Raw genomic sequence first — 22,139 nt, forward strand, 5'->3', positions numbered from 1 at the left:
CTGTCTGTCATCATAGTGCCCAGAGCATGGAGGCGCTACCAGGAGACATGCCAGTACATCAGGAGATGTGGATGAGGCCGTAGGAGGGCAACAACCCAGCAGCAGGACCGCAACCTCTGCCTTTGTGCAAGGAGGAGCAGGAGGAGCACTGCCATAGCCCTGCAAAATGACCTCCAGCAGGCCGCAAATGTGCATGTGTCCACTCAAACAGTCAGAAACAGACTCCATGAGGGTGGAATGAGGGACCGACATCAACAGGCAGGGGTTTTGCTTACAGCTTAACACTGTGCAGGACGTTTGGCATTTGCCAGAGAACACCAAGATTTGGCAAATTCGCCACTGGCGCCCTGTGCTCTTCACAGATGAAAGCAGGTTCACACTGAGCACATGTGACAGACGTGACAGAGTCTCGAGATGTTGTGGAGAAAGTTCTGCTGCCTGCAACATCCTCCAGCATGACCGGTTTGGCAGTGGGTCAGTAATGGTGTGGGGTGGCATTTCTTTGGGGGGCCGCACAGCCCACAGTGTGCTTGCCACAGGTACCCTGACTGCCATTAGGTACCCTGACTGCCATTAGGTACCGGGATGTGATCCTCAGACCCCTTGTTAGACCATATGCTGGTTTGGTTAGCCCTGGGTTCCTCTTAATGCAAGACAATGCTAGACCTCATGTGGTTGGAGTGTGTAAGCAGTTCCTGCAAGAGGAAGGCATTGATGCTATGGACTGGCCAACCCGTTCCCCAGACCTGAATCCGATTGAGCACATCTGGGACATCATGTCTCACTCCATCCATCAACGTCACGTTGCACCACAGACTGTCCAGGAGTTGGTGGATGTTTTAGTCCAGGTCTGGGATGACATCCCTCTGGAGACCATCCGCCACCTCATTGGGAGCATGCCCAGGCATTGTAGGGAGGTCATACGGGCACATGGAGGCCACACACTACTGAGCCTCATTTTGACTTGTTTTAAGGACATTACATAAAGTCGGATCAGCCTGTAGTGTGGTTTTCCACTTTGATTTTGAGTGTGACTCCATATCCAGACCTCCGTGGGTTGATAAATTTGATTTCCATTGATAATTTTTGTGTGATTTTGTTGTCAACACATTCAACTATGTAAAGACGAAAGTATTTCATACGATTAGTTCCTTCATTCAGATCTAGGATGTGTTATCTTAGTGTTCCTTTTTTTTTTTGAGCAATGTACATGTAAACCTAGCGGTAATTGGTCAATTGCAGCTCCTAAATGATAAAATTCAAGCAATTGAGCCTATTATTATATCCTGTAACTAATGTAGTCATAAGCAGGGTTTACTGTTTCAATTTAAGTATCTTATTCAAAGGACTTCACTTGCCCTTCAAATTTTTCTCATCTGTTAGACTCTAGTCAACAGAGGACTTGTAAATATGCAAATATATTACAGCAATATAAATGGAAAGCATGGACATGTCTTGTTGTCTAAATGAATTGTTAATGCAGTATGCAGTTGAGGGCTTAGTAATGAAACTAAATTGTTAAAGAGAAAGTGCTTATGAAAATTGAAGCATATGTGTTTGAATGCTGAATCTATTTCAATGTAAAATCTGCTATTTATTCTGCTTGCAGATTCAGATAGATATTCCTAGAATGAGCCCTGAGACATTGATTCTTCAGCCAGTAGTTACAGAGGTAAGTTTAGTAAAAATGATTTTAATAACCCTTTGCCATAATCCACATTTAACTTAAATTTTTTTTGTCTGCCCCTCCTTTCCTCATTCTTAGTTCATCTTCCTCCAGCCTATGGCCAGGAATTATATTGTGTTTGTACTGCACCATGTCTTGCTTTGCGCTACCCAAATAATGGATGGTGACCACGTAGTTTTTGTCTAATAAATGTTTGCAACAATTAGCCATTATGTTAAAACCACCAGCCCTTTGTTTACCCCCCCCCCCCTCATGGCACCAAAACAGCTCTGACCAAAGCATGGACTACACAAGACCTCTGAAACTGTCAAGTGATATCACCGGAACATTAGCAGCAGATCTTTATACGTTTCAAGGTGGGATCTTCGTGGATTGGTATTTTTTTCCAGTACATGCACAGATGCTGGATTGGATTCAGCTCTGGGAAATTTTTAGGTCAAATCAACACCTTGAACTCTTTGTCATATTCATCAAGCTATTAGGATGCATTTTCTTACTGAAAGAGACCATTGCTATTGGTGAATGGCATTGTCACATCCACATGTATGCAGAACCCTAGTTTTCCCAGCAGAATATTGCAAGGAACATCACTGTGCATTTACTGTAATTCTTTTTCCCACAGTGTACCCCAGAAGATGTCTCTTCCCTAAATAAGCTTCACACATAAATACGGCCATCTGAACAATTTGGGGTTATATTACACAGACTGCTGCAAGCACAATTTAGTAGGAGACGCTCGCTCTTGTTAAAGGGGTACTCCGCTCCTAGACATCTTATCCCCTATCCAAAGGATAGGGGATAAGATGTCAGATCGCCGTGGTCCCGCTGCTGGGGACCCCAGGGATCGCTGCTGCAGCACCCCGCTATCATTACTGCGCAGAGCGAGATTGCTCTGCACGTAATGACGGGCAATACAGGGGCCGGAGCATAGTTACGTCACGGCTCCGCCCCTCGTTACGTCGCGGCCCGCCCCCGTCAATACAAGTCTATGGGAGGGGGCTTGACGGTCGTCACACCCCCTGCCATAGACTTGCATTAAGGGGACGGACCGTGATGTCATGAGGGGCGGAGCCATGACATCACGCTGCTCCGGCCCCTGTATCGCCCGTCATTACGCTCAGAGCGTTGTGGCGGGGTGCCGCAGCGGCGATCCCCGGGGTCCCCAGCAGCGGGACTGCGGCGATCTAACATCTTATCCCCTTTCCTTTGGATAGGGGATAAGATGCCAGGGGGCGGAGTACCCCTTTAAAGGAGCCTTATACATGGCTTAACTATTATGCTGGCAGAGGTGGATAGTTTGTGTGGTCATGTAACATCATTGCCTGCTGTACACCCTCTATTACACGGGTAGTTTTTTTTAATTCAAATTAAAAGATTCTGTCATCCAAAAAATGAGCATTTGCCTGTTCATCGGCCGATCGCTGGGCTTGTTACACAGGACAATATCAGCCAGTTTGTCACTTTATAATTAAACTTGATTAATCAGACCAAGCCACCTTCTTCCATTTTTCCATCATCCCATTGAAGAAACTTGTTGGTGGAAACCTCAACCTGTTTGTGGCTACATAGCCTCAAATGCAAACTGTGATGCACTATGTTCTTATACTTTTCTATTATAGCTAGCATTAAACCTTAACCCCTTAAGGACCGGAGGTTTTTCCGTTTTTGCATTTTCGTTTTTTGCTCCTTGCCTTTAAAAAATCATAACTCTTTCAAATTTACACCTAAAAATCCATATGATGGCTTATTTTTTGCGCCACCAATTCTACTTTGTAATGATGTCAGTCATTTTGCCCAAAAATCTATGGTGAAGCGGGAAAAAAAATCATTGTGCGACAAAATTGAAAAAAAAACGCTGTTTTGTAACTTTTGGGGGCTTCCGTTTCTACGTAGTACATTTTTCGGTAAAAATGACACCTGATATGTATTCTGTAGGTCCATACGATTAAAATGATACACTACTTATATAGGTTTGATTTTGTCGGACTTCTGGAAAAAATCATAACTACATGCAGGAAAATTAATACGTTTAAAATTGTCATCTTCTGACCCCTATAACTTTTTTATTTTTCCGTGTATGGGGCGGTATGAGGGCTCATTTTTTGCGCCGTGATCTGAAGTTTTTAACGGTACCATTTTTGCATTGATAGGACTTATTGATCACTTTTTATTCATTTTTAAATGATATAAAAAGTGACCAAAAATGCACTATTTTGGACTTTGGAATTTTTTTGCGCGCACGCCATTGACCGAGCGGTTTAATTAATGATATATTTTTATAATTCGGACATTTCCGCACGCGGTGATACCACATATGTTTATTTTTATTTACACTGTGTTTTTTTTTTATTGGAAAAGGGGGGTGATTCAAACTTTTAATAGGGGAGGAGTTAAATGATCTTTATTCACTTTTTTTTTTCACTTTTTTTTTGCAGTGTTATAGGTCCCATAGGGACCTATAACACTGCACACACTGATCTTCTATGTTGATCACTGGTTTCTCATAAGAAACCAGTGATCAACGATTCTGCCGCATGATTGCTCATGCCTGGATCTCAGGCACTGAGCAGTCATTCGGCGATCGGACAGCGAGGAGGCAGGAAGGGGCCCTCCCGCTGTCCTGTCAGCTGTTCGGGATGCCGCGATTAGCCGCGCCTATCCCGAACAGCTCGACTGAGCTAGTCGGGAACTTTCACTTTCACTTTTAGCCGTGCGGCTCAGCTCTGAGCGCGCGGCTAAAGGGTTAATAGCGCGCGGCGCCGCGATCGGCGCTGCACGCTATTAGAGGCGGGTCCCGGCTTCACTATGACGCCGGGCCCGCCATGATATGACGCGGGGTTACTGTGTAACCCCGCGTTATATCAGAAGAGCAGGACCAAGGACGTACCGGTACGTCCTTGGTCCTTAAGGGGTTAAAGGGGTTATCCAGAAATTTTTTTTTTATATAAATATCAACTGGCTCCAGAAAGTTAAACAGATTTGTAAATTACTTCTATTAAAAAATCTTAATCCTTTCAGCATTTATGAACTGCTGAAGTTGAGTTGTTCTTTTCTGTCTAACTGCTCTCTGATGACACGTGTCTCAGGAACCGCCCAGTTTAGAAGCAAATCCCCATAGCAAACCTCTTCCACTCTGTGCAGTTCCCGAGACAAGCAGAGATGTCAGCAGAGAGCACTGTTGCCAGACAGAAAACAACAGCTCAACTTCAGCAGCTGATAATTATTGAAAGGATTAAGATTTTTTTTAATAAAATTAATTTATAAATCTGTTTAACTTGCTGGAGTTTTTTCCTGGAATACCCCTTTAAGGGTATGTTCACACATATAGGATTCTGCACAGATTTGATTGCGCAGGATTTGTAACTGCAGATTAGAAGCTGTGCTCAGTTATTTAGTTTACATTGAAATCTGGCTCAGAAAATCCTGTGCATCAAATCTGCGTACGTGTGAACGTACCCTAAACCTGTCAAATTCTACATTAAGATTTGTTGGAAGGTCTGCACAAAATTATCCATAAGGAGTACAGGGAATGTTGTTACTTTTGTATGGAGAACGCAGCAGTCCACTGAAGTTTGGAAAGTAATTTGCAGGTGAGTATAGGAGTTTACACAACGACCTGCGTCCACTATTAGCATTTATCTTGGCGGGATCTTAATATTCTCTTAGTTTGATATTTTGCACCTCTTCCTTGTCCAGTTTGATAGAAATCTCCTAGAATGTTAATAGATGCACAAAGCAAATAATTATCTGCAGTCACACTTCACACAAGAGAGCACTTATTCAAAATGTTTCTCACCGCATAGTAAGATACATTTTATTTATATTCCCCCATGATTGACAGATACATCAGCTTTTGTCATGGTTGATCAAAAGCCTAACCAATCTTTTTATTGAAATGTGCGTGTATTATATTATCAAATATTTCTTGTGATAGAGAAATGATGGGCTTTTTTCCTACATAATAGACTAGGATGAGTTCTTTCTGTTACGGTCTATTATTTTTGCCATTAATACTGCATCTAATCTATTATTTAAACCAAATTTTTTTAAATGTATGCACCTTGTCTGAAATGCTAGATGGTAAATGGGTCATTATTTATCATTATTTATTTGAGATATGGCCTAGTTATAATCCACAAAAAAAATCTAATTCATAATGTGGGGGAGTGGGGTGTTGTGTGTATGTGTGTTTATTAGTAAATAGATACATATGTATATGTGTGTATGTGTGTGTGTATATTATAATATATATATATATATATATATATATATATATATATATATATATATATATATATATATATATCTCGTTTATACTCGAGTATAAGCCGAGGCCCCTAATTTCACCCCAAAATCCCAGGAAAAGTTATTGACTCGAGTATAAGCCTAGGGTGGGAAATACATCATCCCCCATTAACACCCTCATCATCATCACCCTGTCATCATCCCCCCTTCATCATTCCCTTGTCATCATCCCACACCCCCCCTTCATCATCCCCTTGTCATCATCCCCTCCCCCCTTTCATCATCCCCTTGTCATCATCCCCACCCCCGGTCATCATCCCACACACCCCCTTCATCATCCTCTTGTCATAATCCCACCCCCCCCCCTTCATCATCCCCTTGTCATCATCCCACACACATCATTCCCTTGTCATAATCCCCCCCCCCCTTCATCATATCCTTGTCATCATCCCACACCCCCCTTCATCATCCCCTTGTCATCATCACCACATGTCATCACCCCCCCCCCTTCATCATCACCGCTTGTCAATGTCTGATACAGTGGTCTCCAACCTGCGGAGCTCCAGATGTTTCAAAACTACAACTCCCAGGGCTTGCTGGGAGTTGTAGTTTTGAAACCTCTGGAGGTCCGCAGGTTGAAGACCACTGCGCCCTTTGACATCATCCAGCCCCCCCCCCCCCCTCTCATCCCCTTAAGTTCTGTACTCACCTCCGCTCTGCGGGACGTTGGGGTGCGCTGGTCCGGTGCTGCAGGACTGTCCAGTGGGGAGGTCGTCCGGTGGGATAGTGGTTCCGGGCTGCCATCTTCACCGGGGGGGGGGGGGCCTCTTCTCCACGCTTCGGGCCCGGAATAGAGGCGTTGCCTTGACGACGACGCAGAGCGACATTGGTAGTGAACGTCCCTCTGCGTCGTCGTCAAGGCAACGTGACTATTCCGGGGCCGGGCCCGAAGCGCGGAGAAGAGGCCCCCTGGTGAAGATGGCAGCCCGGAACCACTATCCCACCGGACGACCTCCCCACCGGACAGTCCTGCAGCACCGGACCAGCGCACCCTAACGTCCCGCCGAGTGGAGGTGAGTACAGAACTAAAGGGGGTGAGAGGGGGGGGGGGCTGGATGATGTTGAAGGCCGCAGTGGTCTTCAACCTGCGGACCTCCAGAGGTTTCAAAACTACAACTCCCAGCAATCCCGGACAGCCGATGGCTGCCCGGGCTTGCTGGGAGTTGTAGTTTTGAAACATCTGGAGGTCCGCAGGTTGAAGACCACTGAGGGCGGTGAGTTCACTAGAGTATAAGCCGAGGGGGGTATTTTCAGCACGAAAAATCGTGCTGAAAAACTCGGCTTATACTCGAGTATATACGGGATTGTGTACATATTCTAATAGCTATAAGGCAATAGGAAAGTTTATAAAGGTTATGTAATTTTCTAGTAATATCCTTGCTAGAAACAAACATTATTTGCTATGTTTGCTGTACCAATACTACTATGCAAAAATATGTATTCACTTGGCCTCCATTGGATCCATGCTGCTTCGTTAGACCATGCTAGTTCAGGTGCATGGGGACAAATTGTACACAAAAACAGTATAGAGAAAATGGCTATGTCGTGACGGGATTTGCTCCTCTTCCTATTCTATGCAGTTCAACAGAGAGGAGGCATGTAAATAAAGGATCTTCAGGTCCGGAGTTACATTTTACAAACAACTGGACTTCCTCTGCTGTTGTAAATTAAATATACAAGTACCGTATATACTCGAGTATAAGCCGACCCGAGTATAAGCCGAGACCCCTAATTTCAACCCAAAATCCCAGGAAAAGTTATTGACTCGAGTATAAGCCTAGGGTGGGAAATACCTCATCCCCCCCTGTCATCATCCAGACCCGTCATTAACATCCTCATCATCATCCCCTTGTCATCATCCCACACATCCCCCCTTCATCATCCCCTTATCATCCCACACATCCCCCCTTCATCATCCCCTTGTCATCATCCCACACATCCCCCCTTCATCATCCCCTTATCATCCCGCACATCCCCCCTTCATCATCCCCTTATCATCCCACACATCCCCCCTTCATCATCCCCTTATCATCCCACACATCCCCCCTTCATCATCCCCTTGTAATCATCCCACACCCCCCCCCTTCATCATCCCCACCCCCCTTCATCATCCCCACACCCCCCCCTTCATCATCCTCTTCTCATCATTCGCCCTCAGTGGTCTTCAACCTGCGGACCTCCAGAGGTTTCAAAACTACAACTCCCAGCAAGCCCGGGCAGCCATCGGCTGTCCGGGCTTGCTGGGAGTTGTAGTTTTGAAACCTCCGGAGGTCCGCAGGTTGAAGACCACTGCGGCCTTCAACATCATCCAGCCCCCCTCTCACCCCCTTTAGTTCTGAGTACTCACCTCCGCTCGGCGCTGGTCCGGTCCTGCAGGGCTGTCCGGTGAGGAGGTGGTCCGGTGAGGAGGTGGTCCGGGCTGCTATCTTCACTGGGGGCGCCTCTTCTCCGCGCTTCCGGCCCGGAAAAGAGGCGTTGCCTTGACATTGACGCAGAAGTACGTTGGCAATGAACGCACCTCTGCGTCGTTGTCACGGCAACGTGACTATTCTGAGGCCGGGCCCGAAGCGCTTAGAAGAGGCCTCCCCGGTGAAGATAGCAGCCCGGAACACTATCCCACCGGACCACCTCCTCACCGGACAGTCCTGCAGGACCGGACCAGCGCCGAGCGGAGGTGAGTACTCAGAACTAAAGGGGGTGAGAGGGGGCTGGATGATGTTGAAGGCCGCAGTGGTCTTCAACCTGCGGACCTCCGGAGGTTTCAAAACTACAACTCCCAGCAAGCCCGGACAGCCGATGGCTGCCCGGGCTTGCTGGGAGTTGTAGTTTTGAAACCTCTGGAGGTCCGCAGGTTGAAGACCACTGCGGGTGGGGGAGTTCACTCGAGTATAAGCCGAGGGGGGTGTTTTCAGCACGAAAAATCGTGCTGAAAAACTCGGCTTATACTCGAGTATATACGGTAATTGGAGTGTCACACCAGAGGGCTAAGGACCCTACAGTAAGCCCCTACCAGAGACCAAAGTACCCTACAATAGGCCCAGACGATTGTGGTCAGCAGAATGAGGCCATGTGGTCTATCTATTTGCTTATATATTTCCTTATTTGTTTTTTTTCTTAGGATATATATATTACAAAGTATGAAATGCAGGCATTGTATGGAATGTCTAAGAAATCTATAGAATGCCGTTTTAAACCAAAGTATAAAATGGATGTTTTTTTTCTTTTTAATGGGCTTTGTTCTTTCCTTTGGCATTGTGCTTAACCCCTTAAGGGCACAGGTTTTTCCGTTTTTGCACTTTTGGTTTTTCCTCATCACCTTCTAAAAATCAATACGCTTTCAATTTTGCACCTACAGACTCATATGAGGGCTTATTTTGGGCGCCACCAATTGTGCTTTATAATGACATTAATCATATTACCACAAAATTTACGCTAAAACCAGAAAAAAATATTTGTGGCGCAAAATCGGAAAAAAACACCATTTTGTAATTTTTGGGGCTTCCCATTCTACACAGTGAAATTTTTTTGGTAAAAATGAAACTATATATTTATTTTGTAGGTCCATATGGTTACAATGATACCTAATTTATATAGGTTTTTCTTTATTTTACTACTTTAAAAAATTTAAATTACATGCACCAAAATTTGTATGCTTAACCCCTAAAACTTTTTTTTCCTTCTTTATACGGGTTGGTATGAGGGCTCATTTTTCGTGCTGTGATCTGAAGTTTTTTTTTTTTTTTTATCAATACCATGATTGTTTTGATCTGACTTTTTGATCACTTTAAAAAAAATTTTTTTAGGGTATACAAAGTGACCAAAATGCGCAATTTTGGACTTTGGAATTGTTTTTACATGTACACCATTGACTGTGTGGTTTAATTAACATGATATTTTTATAGTTAGGACATTTATGCACTTAGCGATACCACATATGTTATTTTTATTTTTGAAAGAACTACAGTTTAGGTTTATGCCAGCTACACGTAGGACCAAGATGTGGCAAAATTGATTCAAAACTTGTTAAAGAGGAGGCGAGATGGATACATAGGCTAAAATGTATGGCCCCATCTGGCTTCAATGAGGGCTTCTCCTTTGCGGCTTTCTTGTAGATTAATTATATGTAATTTGCAGTGTGTAATAGGTTTAATTTAGGTGACATAGTTTCCTCCAAAAAATTGGTGAGTTAGATATATGAATTTAGTTAGCTCATATTATTGTGATGATGAACCATGGGAATATAGGAGATCATAATGGTCCCCTCTTGTAATGTATGAATTAAAATAAGGTAAAAGGCTATGGGGTATTCGGTCTTACATGTTGAGATATTAATTATAACATTGATTACTTGTGTTAGGTGATGAGAGGAATGGTAGTTTGGGAATTTGTACATGCATAGTGATATACACAGCGTCGGCCCATTGTGTGTGTGTGTGTGTGTATATATGTATGTGTGTGTGTATATATATATATATATACACACACACACACACACACACACACACACACACACACACATACATACAGTACAGACCAAAAGTTTGGACACACCTTCTAGTTTTCTTTATTTTCATGACTATGAAAATTGTAGATTCACACTGAAGGCATCAAAACTATGAATTAACACGTGGAATTATATACATAACAAAAAAGTGTGAACATATGTCATATTCTAGGTTCTAGCCACCTTTTTCTTTGATTACTGCTTTGCACACTCTTGGCATTCTCTTGATGAGCTTCAAGTGGTAGTCACCTGAAATGGTCTTCCAACAGTCTTGAAGGAGTTCCCAGAGATGCTTAGCACTTGTTGGCCCTTTTTGCCTTCACTCTGCGGTCCAGCTCACCCCAAACCATCTCAATTGGGTTCAGGTCCGGTGACTGTGGAGGCCAGGTCATCTGGAGCAGCACCGCATCACTCTCCTTCTTGGTCAAATGGCCCTTACACAGCCTGGAGGTGTGTTTGGGGTCATTGACCTGTTGAAAAATATATGATGGTCCAACTAAACGCAAACCTGATGGAATAGCATGCCGCTGCAATATACTGTGGTAGCCATGCTGGTTCAGTATGCCTTCAATTTTGAATAAATCCCCAACAGTGTCACCAGCAAAGCACCATCACACCTCCTCCTCCACACCAGCACACCTGTGAAGTGAAAACCATTTCAGGTGACTACCTCTTGAAGCTCAACAAGAGAATGCCAAGAGTGTGAGAGTGTGCAAAGCAGTAATCAAAGCAAAAGGTGGCTACTTTGAAGAACCTAGAATATTACATATTTTCAGTTGTTTCACACTTTTTTTGTTATGCATATAATTCCAAATGTGTTAATTCATAGTTTTGATGCCTTCAATGTGAATCTACAATTTTCATAGTCATGAAAATAAAGAAAACTCTGAATGAGAAGGTGTGTCCAAACTTTTGGTCTGTAATGTATATATAGATAGATATCTATAATAATATAACATCTCCTAAACTAAGCTGATCACAACGTCTAAAATATATAATAATTAAGCTTAAAACTACCTAACCTCTATGATAATAACTTACCAGGTATAGCTATTAAGCAACGTTATTATATTTTATATATGGAATGGGGAAAATGTTTCATCCCTCCTTAAGACGATATTATCCCCTGATTGTATCAACTTAATGGTTATCTCACGTCATTTTAGTGTCTAATTCCGATTAGCGATAGTATTAATAACTATTATTACAGCAATTCGCTGCTTATTATGGTTGTGAATGATCTTATCTATTGATGGCTAGCACGAAGTATCCAAGGATGAGAATGATAGGGTGACATCTGATTATAGGAAGACATCTGATGACGGTGCTGATGGACCGAAACATGTAGAGGTGGCCAAAGTTTTGGTTTTAAGGTTGTTACCAATGTGCTATTAAACCATATTGACTACTGCAGACTCATATGGTATAGATTATATACATCGTAGGGTAAATATCCCTATCTATGAAAGCAATAATAAGATAAGGCACAGTGACAACATTACTTTTTAACATTTGTATTGGTCACTATATATCATTTTTCATTTTAATAATATACAATAAAAGTTAAGTTTTATAGGGTAGGTTTCAGAAGGGGATTTAGCGCCCTGGGCTTAGCTAGGGTTTTTGTAAATTAATTTGAATTGGGATCCCTTTCTCCCCTTTCATATGGGGTTTTTGTGATATTACCTTTATTGGAAAGACCTAAATGAAAGGAGAAATGAAATACAGAACTTTCTTATTTATGCAAACACAAGTGAAGAAGACCAGTATTGACTTTATTACTACCAAAAAACACAAAAGACCTGTTCTTGCACATACACTTAACGAATCGGAGAGAGAGTAAGCAGGGACAGGAAGTACGGTATCGGGTAATGGCTTCACTTTATACTTGTCGATTACACAAAAACTGCTTCAAAACGTCACTGGCAGGAATTATTTTACACTTTGCATTGGCTTTTGAGGTTAATAAAGACTTCTTAGCGAGCGACATTACAATAAAGATGTTACTGTGGCAGCATTTTATACTTGCAAGTCTGCCTTCTGGCAGTGCATAGAATGCTTAAGAAGTGTGTGAAGTTTGAAGGGTTTAATACTTAGGCATTCTAAACAATGCCGAATGATAAATATATCTTCACTTATTGTGGATTTAACGAATACATCTGCTGGATGCTTGTTCTTAGGAATTACTATTTTTTCAGTAATATAATATTTACAGATATTGGTCTTCTCCCATGTAATCTAAAATTGTTTTGTATTTAGTTTACTATTGAAAACACTTCCCTCCTGAATTTTTTTTTAACCTTTAAGTATTTAAACTTTTCAATCATGCGTCCCCCTTAACATAGAGATATGCTGTAAGGTTGAGACTAGAGATGAACAAATTTTAGAAAAATTTTATTCGAGCGAATTGCCGAAAAAATCTGGTTCGGTCAAATTTTATTTGTGGCAAATCTCTATTAAAAATGGCTATTTCTGGCCTACAGAGAGCCTCAATAGGGGTGTAGAACACTTTGCCTTGCTGTAACATGCATAGGGTATGTGCCAGGTTAGTGAAATAATACTGTTATCCAGTATGACATGCAGACTAGAGGCGTCACTATTAAAATCACTGTTGCTGAGTGGCACACTGACAGAGCCTGGAGGTGGCATCAGCATGAGAAGAACCTATAGTGGCTGAATGACACAGCGTGGAGGTTCCGGCAGTGTAAGGAGACCATATAGTGGCTGAATGACCCAGCCTGGAGGTGGCAACAGCCTGAAGAGACCATAGGGCCTCACAATTGAAAATATAAAATATATTTTTAACATTTAAATTGAAGATTTCAAATACATGAACCTAAAGAGTTTTATTTAATGTGCAGCAGCATTAGGAGACCACATGGCGGTACAGTGACAAAGCCTGGAGGTGGCAGAAGCATGAGGAGATCATATAGTGGCTGAATGACACAGCCCGGAGTTGGCGGCAGCAAGAGGAGACCATATAGTGGCTGAATGGCACAGCCTGGAGTTGGCGGCAGCATGAGACCATATAGTGTCTGAATGAGCTGCGACTCCTCCTCTCGCTGCGACTCCTGCTGCCACTCGCCCCTAGTTTGTTGCAACCTCTGCCTGCGCCTGATGAATTTAGGCCTATGCCACTCCTCTGTGCACATCCTGACACTTCTCTGCTTGACATACTTAGTGCGCATATGAGGCGAGGACAACATGCTCCACTACACTTAAAACTGTATTTGTCTACAACACTAGCAGGTGTGTACTTTTGGCTGGCCTTTCACAGCCCTCACCCATAGACTTGCATTGTGGGGACGGGGCGTGATGTCACACGGGGGTGGAGTTGTGACGTCGCGATAGACCGGTCCCGTAGTCGTGACCTGGCAGACTCCGAGGCTGCAGCGCTGCGTGCAGCTCCTAGAGGTGGGTGCGGCATGTGAGATAGCGGGGGTCCCCAACGGCGGCACCCCCGTGATCAGACATCTTATCCCCTATCCTTTGGATAGGGGATAAGATGTCTTAAGAATGGTGGACCCCTTTAAGACCTCAACAGCTCTAAACGTTTAACATGTCTCTGTGACATATCAAAGTTTTTTCTAATGACAAAGACATTTTAATAGTAGGAGGCCTAAAGGAGGCCAGCTAGAACTGCTGGTATAAGTTGCAGGGACTTTTTAACCCCTTAACGACGCAGGACGTATATTTACGTCCTGCGCCGGCTCCCGCGATATGAAGCGGGATCGCGCCGCGATCCCGCATCATATCGCGTGGGTCCCGGCGCCAATCAACGGCCGGGACCTGCGGCTAATACCACACATCGCCGATCGCGGCGATGTGCGGTATTAACCCTTTAGAAGCGGCGGTCAAAGCTGACCACCGCTTCTAAAGTGAAACTGAAAGTATCCCGGCTGCTCAGTCGGGCTGTTCGGGACCGCCGCGGTGAAATCGCGGCGTCCCGAACAGCTGATCGGACACCGGGAGGGCTCTTACCTGCCTCCTCGGTGTCCGATCGACGAATGACTGCTCCGTGCCTGAGATCCAGGCAGGAGCAGTCGAGCGCCGATAATGCTGATCACAGGCGTGTTAATGCACGCCAGTGATCAGCATAGGAGATCAGTGTGTGCAGTGTTATAGGTCCCTATGGGACCTATAACACTGCAAAAAAAAAGTGTTAATAAAGGTCATTTAACCCCTTCCCTAATAAAAGTTTGAATCACCCCCCTTTTCCCATAAATAAAATAAAACAGTGTAAAAAAAAATAAAAATAAACATATGTGGTATCGCCGCGTGCATAAATGTCCGAACTATAAAAAAAATATCATTAATTAAGCCGTACGGTTAATGGCGTACGCGCAAAAAAATTCCAAAGTCCAAAAAAGCGTATTTTGGTAACTTTTTATAAATTTTTTGATCAAAAAGTCATATCAAAACAAAAATCATACCGTTAAAAACTTCAGATCACGGCGCAAAAAATGAGTCCTCATACCGCCCCGTACGTGGAAAAATAAAAAAGTTATAGGGGTCAGAAGATGACATTTTTAAACGTAAAAATTTTCCTGCATGTAGTTATGATTTTTTCCAGAAGTGCGACAAAATCAAACCTATATAAGTAGGGTATCATTTTAACCGTATGGACCTACAGAATAATGATAAGGTGTAATTTTTACCGAAATATGCACTGCGTAGAAACGGAAGCCCCCAAAAGTTACAAAATGGCGTTTTTTTTTCGATTTTGTCGCACAATGATTTTTTTTTTCCGTTTCGCCGTGCATTTTTGGGTAAAATGACTAATGTCACTGCAAAGTAGAATTGGCGACGCAAAAAATAAGCCATAATATGGATTTTTAGGTGGAAAATTGAAAGGGTTATGATTTTTAAAAGGTAAGGAGGAAAAACGAAAGTGCAAAAACGGAAAAACCCTGAGTCCTTAAGGGGTTAAAAAGTTTAGTTTTTTTGCTAAAAAGTGCATCATATTGTTCTGTGCTGACAGCATACTTTGGGATTTCTTTGAAACACATCACTTGTTAATAATAAAAAATGTTGAAATACATAAAATATACTGAGAGGATCAGGTATTTTGCAGCAAGACTGATATGTTGCACTCATTCTTCCGGAGCTTGAAACCTTGTGACCATTCAAATGTAATTACGTCTACATTGCCTCATGTTCTGCAAATCTTACAGAATTCATGTACCACAGACTGACTTAATGGGAAATCACATTCTTATTAAATGTACCTAACCTTTTCCCAGACATGCCAATTTGTCTTTGCCTCTGTCTACCCTGTTCCTTTTTTTATCAGTTAGTAGTGCGGCACTTTTTATGTAACACAAGCTTTAGAAGTGGAATGGATTTCTCTCTCTGTTCTGTGTTAAACTTCACTGCTTTGTCCAACTCAGTGGAGCTTGCTGACTATTGGGATGACCTTTGGGTTGCCCTGAGTGTAAAGAAGATATTTTATGTTAAAGTTTCTTTGTTATATGCTATCTTTCACTCTTTATATCAATCACAGACGCAATGAATGCATTTGAAGCATCACATTTCTCTTATGTTTGCTGTCCTCTGAACTCTACACTTGTTCCTCCTTTCTCTAGTCCTACTTTCTCATCCTAAAGTCTGCCATTCTCTCCTGTACTATATTTCTTATCTGCTCAGGACTGTGAAGCAAACAGTAAGTGAGCGGTGCCATAGATAACTATATTTTCATTTGGAATTCTTGCTGCAACCCATTACTTGTAATCGTATTGGTGAAAGCAATTAATCATTTAGGCTGTAATTATATTTACCTGCCAACACGTGTATAAATACTTCTTTTATCTATTTGTATCTTAACCTTAATGTACATAATGCTTCTGAGTGCTAATTGCTGCCATAAAATAATGATGAGATACATATGGAGAGAGGTGATTAAGTTTAAGCATTAAACATTCATTAATATTACAGAAAGTAATATGTTTGGGAAAGATGCCAGTCAAGTTTTTAGCTCTGCATTTAGAAAATAACAACTTGTGGCAACATCTCTGTATTCTATTTTATTTTTTTTTTTACACAAATATTAAAGGGGTACTCACACCCCCTCCCATAGACATGAATAAAGGGGGCGAGGGCTGACGTCACGATCACGGCCACCCAAACCCAGTGTTTTGAACATAATGTTCAGAATGCCAGGTGTTTGCATGAACATCCCAGGAGGTCCCAGCTGCCAGACCTTTAAACAGAGTCACCCTTTAAGCTATTGGAATCATTCGATTTTCAATTGCTGATTGTTTAAATTCTATGAATTATATATTATATTATAAAATATATATTTTAGAATGCATACAGGACTTTTCCTCTTGGTATTGTATGAACTATGTAGACTGTATTTATTAAAATGAAGGGGAAAAAATCTATCACAGTTCAAAAAAATTGGGATCAGAGTAAGTTCTGTTTACCTCCATTAATAAAATATATTATACAGTAGATTAAACTTATGTAGTCATAATTCAGGTGCAATAACCAAGCCAATTTTGACCTTAAGAACACAGCCAATTTTATTTTAGCGTTTTTGTTTTTTCCTCCTCGTCTTCGAAAATCCATAACTCTTTTATATTTCCATTCACAGACCAATATGAGGGCTTGTTTTTTGCGTGACCAGTTGAACTTTGTACTGACATCACTCATTTTACCATAAAATTTATGGTAAACACAAAAAATTATTTATTGTGTAAGGAAATTTAAACGAAAATCATAATTTTGCTAATTTGGTGGGTTTTCATTTTCACGCTGTACAATTTACGGTAAAAATTCATGTTTTCCTTATTCTCAGGGTCAATATGTTTAAAATGATACCCATGGTTACATACATTTCTATTGTTGTACTGCTTTAAAAAAATCTCTAACTTTTTTTTTAGCAAAATCAGTACGCTTAAAAATTGCCCTATTTTAACCACTTCTTACTTTCTTATTTTTTCATTTTCAGGTTCATTTTTTGCACCATGATCTTTGGTTTGTTTTAGTACCACATTTGCGCATATGTGACTTTGATCTCTTTTTATAAATTTTTTTTTTTGCAGTTTCATGTGACAAAAAAGCAGTAGAGGATCATTGACATTATATTTTTATAGTTCTGACATTTATGCACGCGATGATACCAAATATGTTTATTTTTTATATTTTTTTACGCTTTTGTGTATAAATATGGGGAAAAGGGGGATTTATTGGGCGAGGGGCTTTTTCACATTTTTTTAAAACTTTTTTTTCATCTTTTTTTTTTACATTTATTTTACACTTTTATAGTCCCCATAGGGGACTATTTATAGCAATCAATAGATTACTAATACTGTTCAGTGGTATGCATAGGACATAGCACTGATCGTTATTATCAACAATCTTCTACTCTGGTCTCTTGGAAGGCAGATCAGTGCAGAAGACCCTGGGAGACGGACGGAGGCAGGTGAGGGGACCTCCGTCCGCCATCTTGGCTGATCTGATCCCCGCGGCATTGCTGTGGGCGATCAGATCAGCCATTTTAAGTGCCGCACTGCCACAGATGCCGTGATCTGTATTGATCATGGCATCTGATGGGTTAATGGCAGACATCAGCACGATCGCTGATGTCTGCCATTACCGGCGGGTCCACGGCTGCTGACAGCCAACGGGACCCGCCAGGAACAAAGCGAGTGCAGCTCCTGTGCTCGCGTCACAGTCGTGCCGTAAATGTACGCTATGCAGCACTGTACATTTACGGCACATGTCCTTAAGGGGTTATAGTTTAACTTATATTACAACATTTTAGTGTCCTGATCCACTTTTATCCATGACTCCATTTCCCCATAAATTATAATTCAAATGGAGTCTTCTAGGTTTGGGCAGCATGAAATAGTGTCAGCCTTCCTCATTAAAAACCGCTATAGTAGTTTTAGAGAAAACATCTTTTAAAGATTGCTCCCCACTATTGCTTTTTAGGATTGGTGTTGTGCTAAGGGTGGGATATTTTAACCCCTTAAGGATGCCAGGCATATCCATACGCCCCCGTTTTAAAGTCCTTAAGGGCACCCCATGTCAGCCGTAGCTCAAACTCCCAGCGAGAAACTCACTGTAAACTCGCCCTTCACTACACTACACTACACTAAATAAAAAGTAAAACACTATGTATACATACTCCCCTGCACAGTCTCCCCCCCCCCAATAAAAAAAAAAAGGATTGTAAGGCACTGTTTCCAATAATGGCTGGAGACACATTGGTTGTGAAACAGAGTGCCTCCAGCAGTGTGCCTCCAGCTGTTGCAAAACTACAACTCCCATCATGCACTGAGAGACTGTACATGCTGGGAGTTCTAGTTTTGCAACAGCTGGAAGCACCTTTTTGCGAAACACTGAGTTAAGTAGCAAACTCGGTTTCACAACCAATGTGCCTCCAGCTGTTGCATAACTACAACTCCCAGCATGTATGGTCTGTCAGTGCATGCTGGGAGTTGTAGTTTTGCAACAGCTGGAGGTATGCCCCCCATGTGAATGTACAGGGTATATTCACACAGGCGGGTTTTCAGCGAGTTCTACTGCAAGTTTTAGATGCTGCTAATTTTCCGCTGCAGCTCCAACTCCCAGCGAGAAACTCATTGTAAACCTCCGCCCGTGTGAATGTACCCTAAAAACACTACACTACACCACACTAACACATAATAAAGGGTAAAACACTACATATACACATACCCCTACACAGTCCCCCCCCCCCCCCCAATAAAATGTATTGTGTGGCAGTGTTTCCAAAACGGAGCCTCCAGCTGTTGAAAAACAACAACTCCCAATATTTCCGGACAGCCACTGACTGTCCAGGCATGCTGAGAGTTTTGCAACAGCTGGAGACACCCCGTTTGGGAAACACTGCCGTCGGGTATTTTTGTGTCAGATTCAAATCCCCAATTTTGGCCTCAAATGCGCATGGTGCTCTCTCGCTTTGGAGCCCTGTCATATTTCAAGGAAACAGTTTAGGGGCACATATGGGGTATCTCCGTACTGGGGACAAATTGTGTTACAAATTTTTGGGGGCTTTTTCTCCTTTTACCCCTTATGAAAAAGTTAACGTTGGGGTCTACACCAGCATGTTAGTGTAAAAAAAACAAAATATGGGGTATTTCCATACTCAGAAAAAAAATGGGGTTACAAATTTTGGGAGGCTTTTTCTCCAATTACTCCTTGTGAAAATGAAAAATGGGGTGTAACACCAGCATTTTAGTGCAAAAAAAATCAAATTTTTCATTTTCACGTCCAATTTTAGCGGAAATTTGTGAAGCACCTGTGGGGTGTTAAGGCTCACTGTACCCCTTATTGCATTCCTTGAGGGGTGTAGTTTCCAAAATAGTATGCCATGTGTTTTTTTTTTTTTTTTTTTTTTTTTTTTTTTTTTTGCTGTTCTGGCAGCATAGGGGCTTTCTAAATGTGACATGCCCCCCAAAAACCATTTCAGCCAAATGTGACTTCTTCTCTTCTGAGCATTGTAGTGCGCCAGCAGAGCACTTGACGTCCACACATGAGGTATTTCCATACTCAGAAGAGATGGGGTTCCAAATTTTGGGGGGCAATTTCTCCTTTTACCCCTTGTAAAAATGTAAAATTTGAGGGAAAACCAGCATTTTAGTGAAAAAAAAATTCATTTACACATCCGACTTTAATGAAAAGTCGTCAAACACCTGTGGGGTGTTAAGGCTCACTGGACCCCTTGTTACGTTCCTTGAGGGGTGTAGTTTCCAAAATAGTATGCCATGTGTTTTTTTTTTTTTTTTTTATAGCTGTTCTGGCACCATAGGGGCTTCCTAAATGTGACATGCCCCCCAAAAACCATTTCAGAACTCCCTCTCTAAAATCCCATTGTAGCTCTTTCCCTTCTGAGCCTTGTAGTGCATCCACATATGAGGTATTTCCTTACTCGAGAAAAATTGGGTTACAAATTTTGGGGGGCTTTTTCCCTTTTACCCCTTGTAAAATTTCAAAAACTGGGTCTACAAGAACATGCGAGTGTAAAAAATGAAGATTTTGAATTTTCTCCTTGTTGCTATTCCTGTGAAATACCTAAAGGGTTAACACACTTTCTGAATGTCATTTTGAATACTTTGGGGTGCAGTTTTTATAATGGGGTCATTTTTGGGGTATTTCTAATATGAAGACCCCTCAAATATTAGCACGTGACCTTATCCTAAAGCGGTTTTCCAGGCACTGACAATTGGTACCCAAATACATTTAAAATGAAAATACTAGACTAGATATAAAACTAAATAAATTAAAATAAGATTCAGTAACACATATGGTGAACCACATATTTTTAGTGTTCTTAGAGTGGCTAGTAATCAGGTGAAGGCAGTGTCATGATGCCATGGCAGTTTTTTTTAGACTCACAGTACTTTTATTTTTCACATTGGGCCTCTTTTTAGAGCTTTCTTTCATTCCATGGAAGCTAATAATAGTGTCAGCAGAACAGCACTAGTGCACCCTGGCACCATGACACCACTGTGGACTGTGGGGGTTAAAATGTAATAGAATCGTCCATCTTTTTTTTTTTTTTCTTTCATTCTGTTTTTCTCATTACATAGTAACATAGTTTGTAAGGTTGAGAAAAAGACAAGAGTCCATCGAGTTCAACCCACTGTGTTTATAAAGAGCAAGGCAAGAAATATCATGAGGCTAATGATCCCTATTGCCCCATGACAGAGGAAAAATTCCTTCCCGACTTTAATATGGTAATCGGAATACATCCCTGGATAAACGTTCTATCCCCATTAATCTAGTATCCATAACCTGTAATATATATTTTTCAGAACATCCAGGCCCCCTTTGAACTTGTTTATTGTGTCAAACATCACAACATCATGTGGCAGAGAGTTCCATAGTCTCACTGCTCTTACAGTAAAGAATCACTGTGATGGTGAAACCTTCTTTCCTCTAGACTGAGAGGATGCCCCCTTGTCATGGTTACTGGCCAGGTATAAAAAGATCACTAGAAAGATATTTGTACTGTCCATTCATATATTGGTACTTTGTGTTCAAATCACCCCGAAGACATATAACCCCAGACATATAACTAAATAACCCCAAGCTTGATAACCTGTCTTGGTCCCGTAATCCTCCCAAACCATTAATTATCTTTGTTGTCCCTCCCCCCCCCTTCTGCACCCTCTACAGTTTTGCCATGTCTTTCTTATATACAGGTGCCCAAAACTAGACACAATACTCCATATGTGGTCTGTCCAATGATCTATACAGAGGCAAAACTATATCCTTGTCCTTAGCCTCTCTTGATTCATCCTGTGACTTTGTTAGCCTTGGCAGCCGCTGCCTGGCCCTGATCACTAAAGTTGAGTTTTACCTAATGTCTTATGTTGAGCACATAGTTGTACATTTTTGTTTTTATGGCCCAAGTGCATAACCTTACACTTATCCACATTAAAGAACATTTGCCATGTCTGTGCCCAAGCCTCCAGCTTCCCCAGATCCCTCTGTAATATTATGTTATCATACTCTGTGGTGGTTACATTAAACTGTTTAGTGTCATCTACAATTATTGAGGTTTTACTCTTTATTCCCTCTATGAGGTCATTTATAAATATATTGAAAAGAAGTGGACTTTGTGCTGACCCCTGTTTCACACCACATGTAATGGTGACCCAACCAGAGTAA

The 22,139-nt window shown here is 41.8% G+C and overlaps 1 protein-coding gene across 5 annotated transcripts in view; it reads left to right on the forward strand.

Moving 5' to 3' along the window:
- TBC1D22A (TBC1 domain family member 22A) overlaps positions 1–22,139 on the forward strand; it is a 576,359-nt gene that overhangs the window by 147,154 nt on the left and 407,066 nt on the right. For all 5 annotated transcript variants that reach the window (XM_056573700.1, XM_056573701.1, XM_056573702.1 and 2 more), the window contains exon 7: positions 1,610–1,672. In XM_056573700.1, the coding sequence (XP_056429675.1) occupies positions 1,610–1,672 (63 nt within the window). The remainder of the gene's footprint in view (positions 1–1,609; positions 1,673–22,139) is intronic.

This window comes from Hyla sarda, chromosome 4 (assembly GCF_029499605.1).
Source record: "Hyla sarda isolate aHylSar1 chromosome 4, aHylSar1.hap1, whole genome shotgun sequence".
Lineage (NCBI taxonomy): Eukaryota > Metazoa > Chordata > Amphibia > Anura > Hylidae > Hyla > Hyla sarda.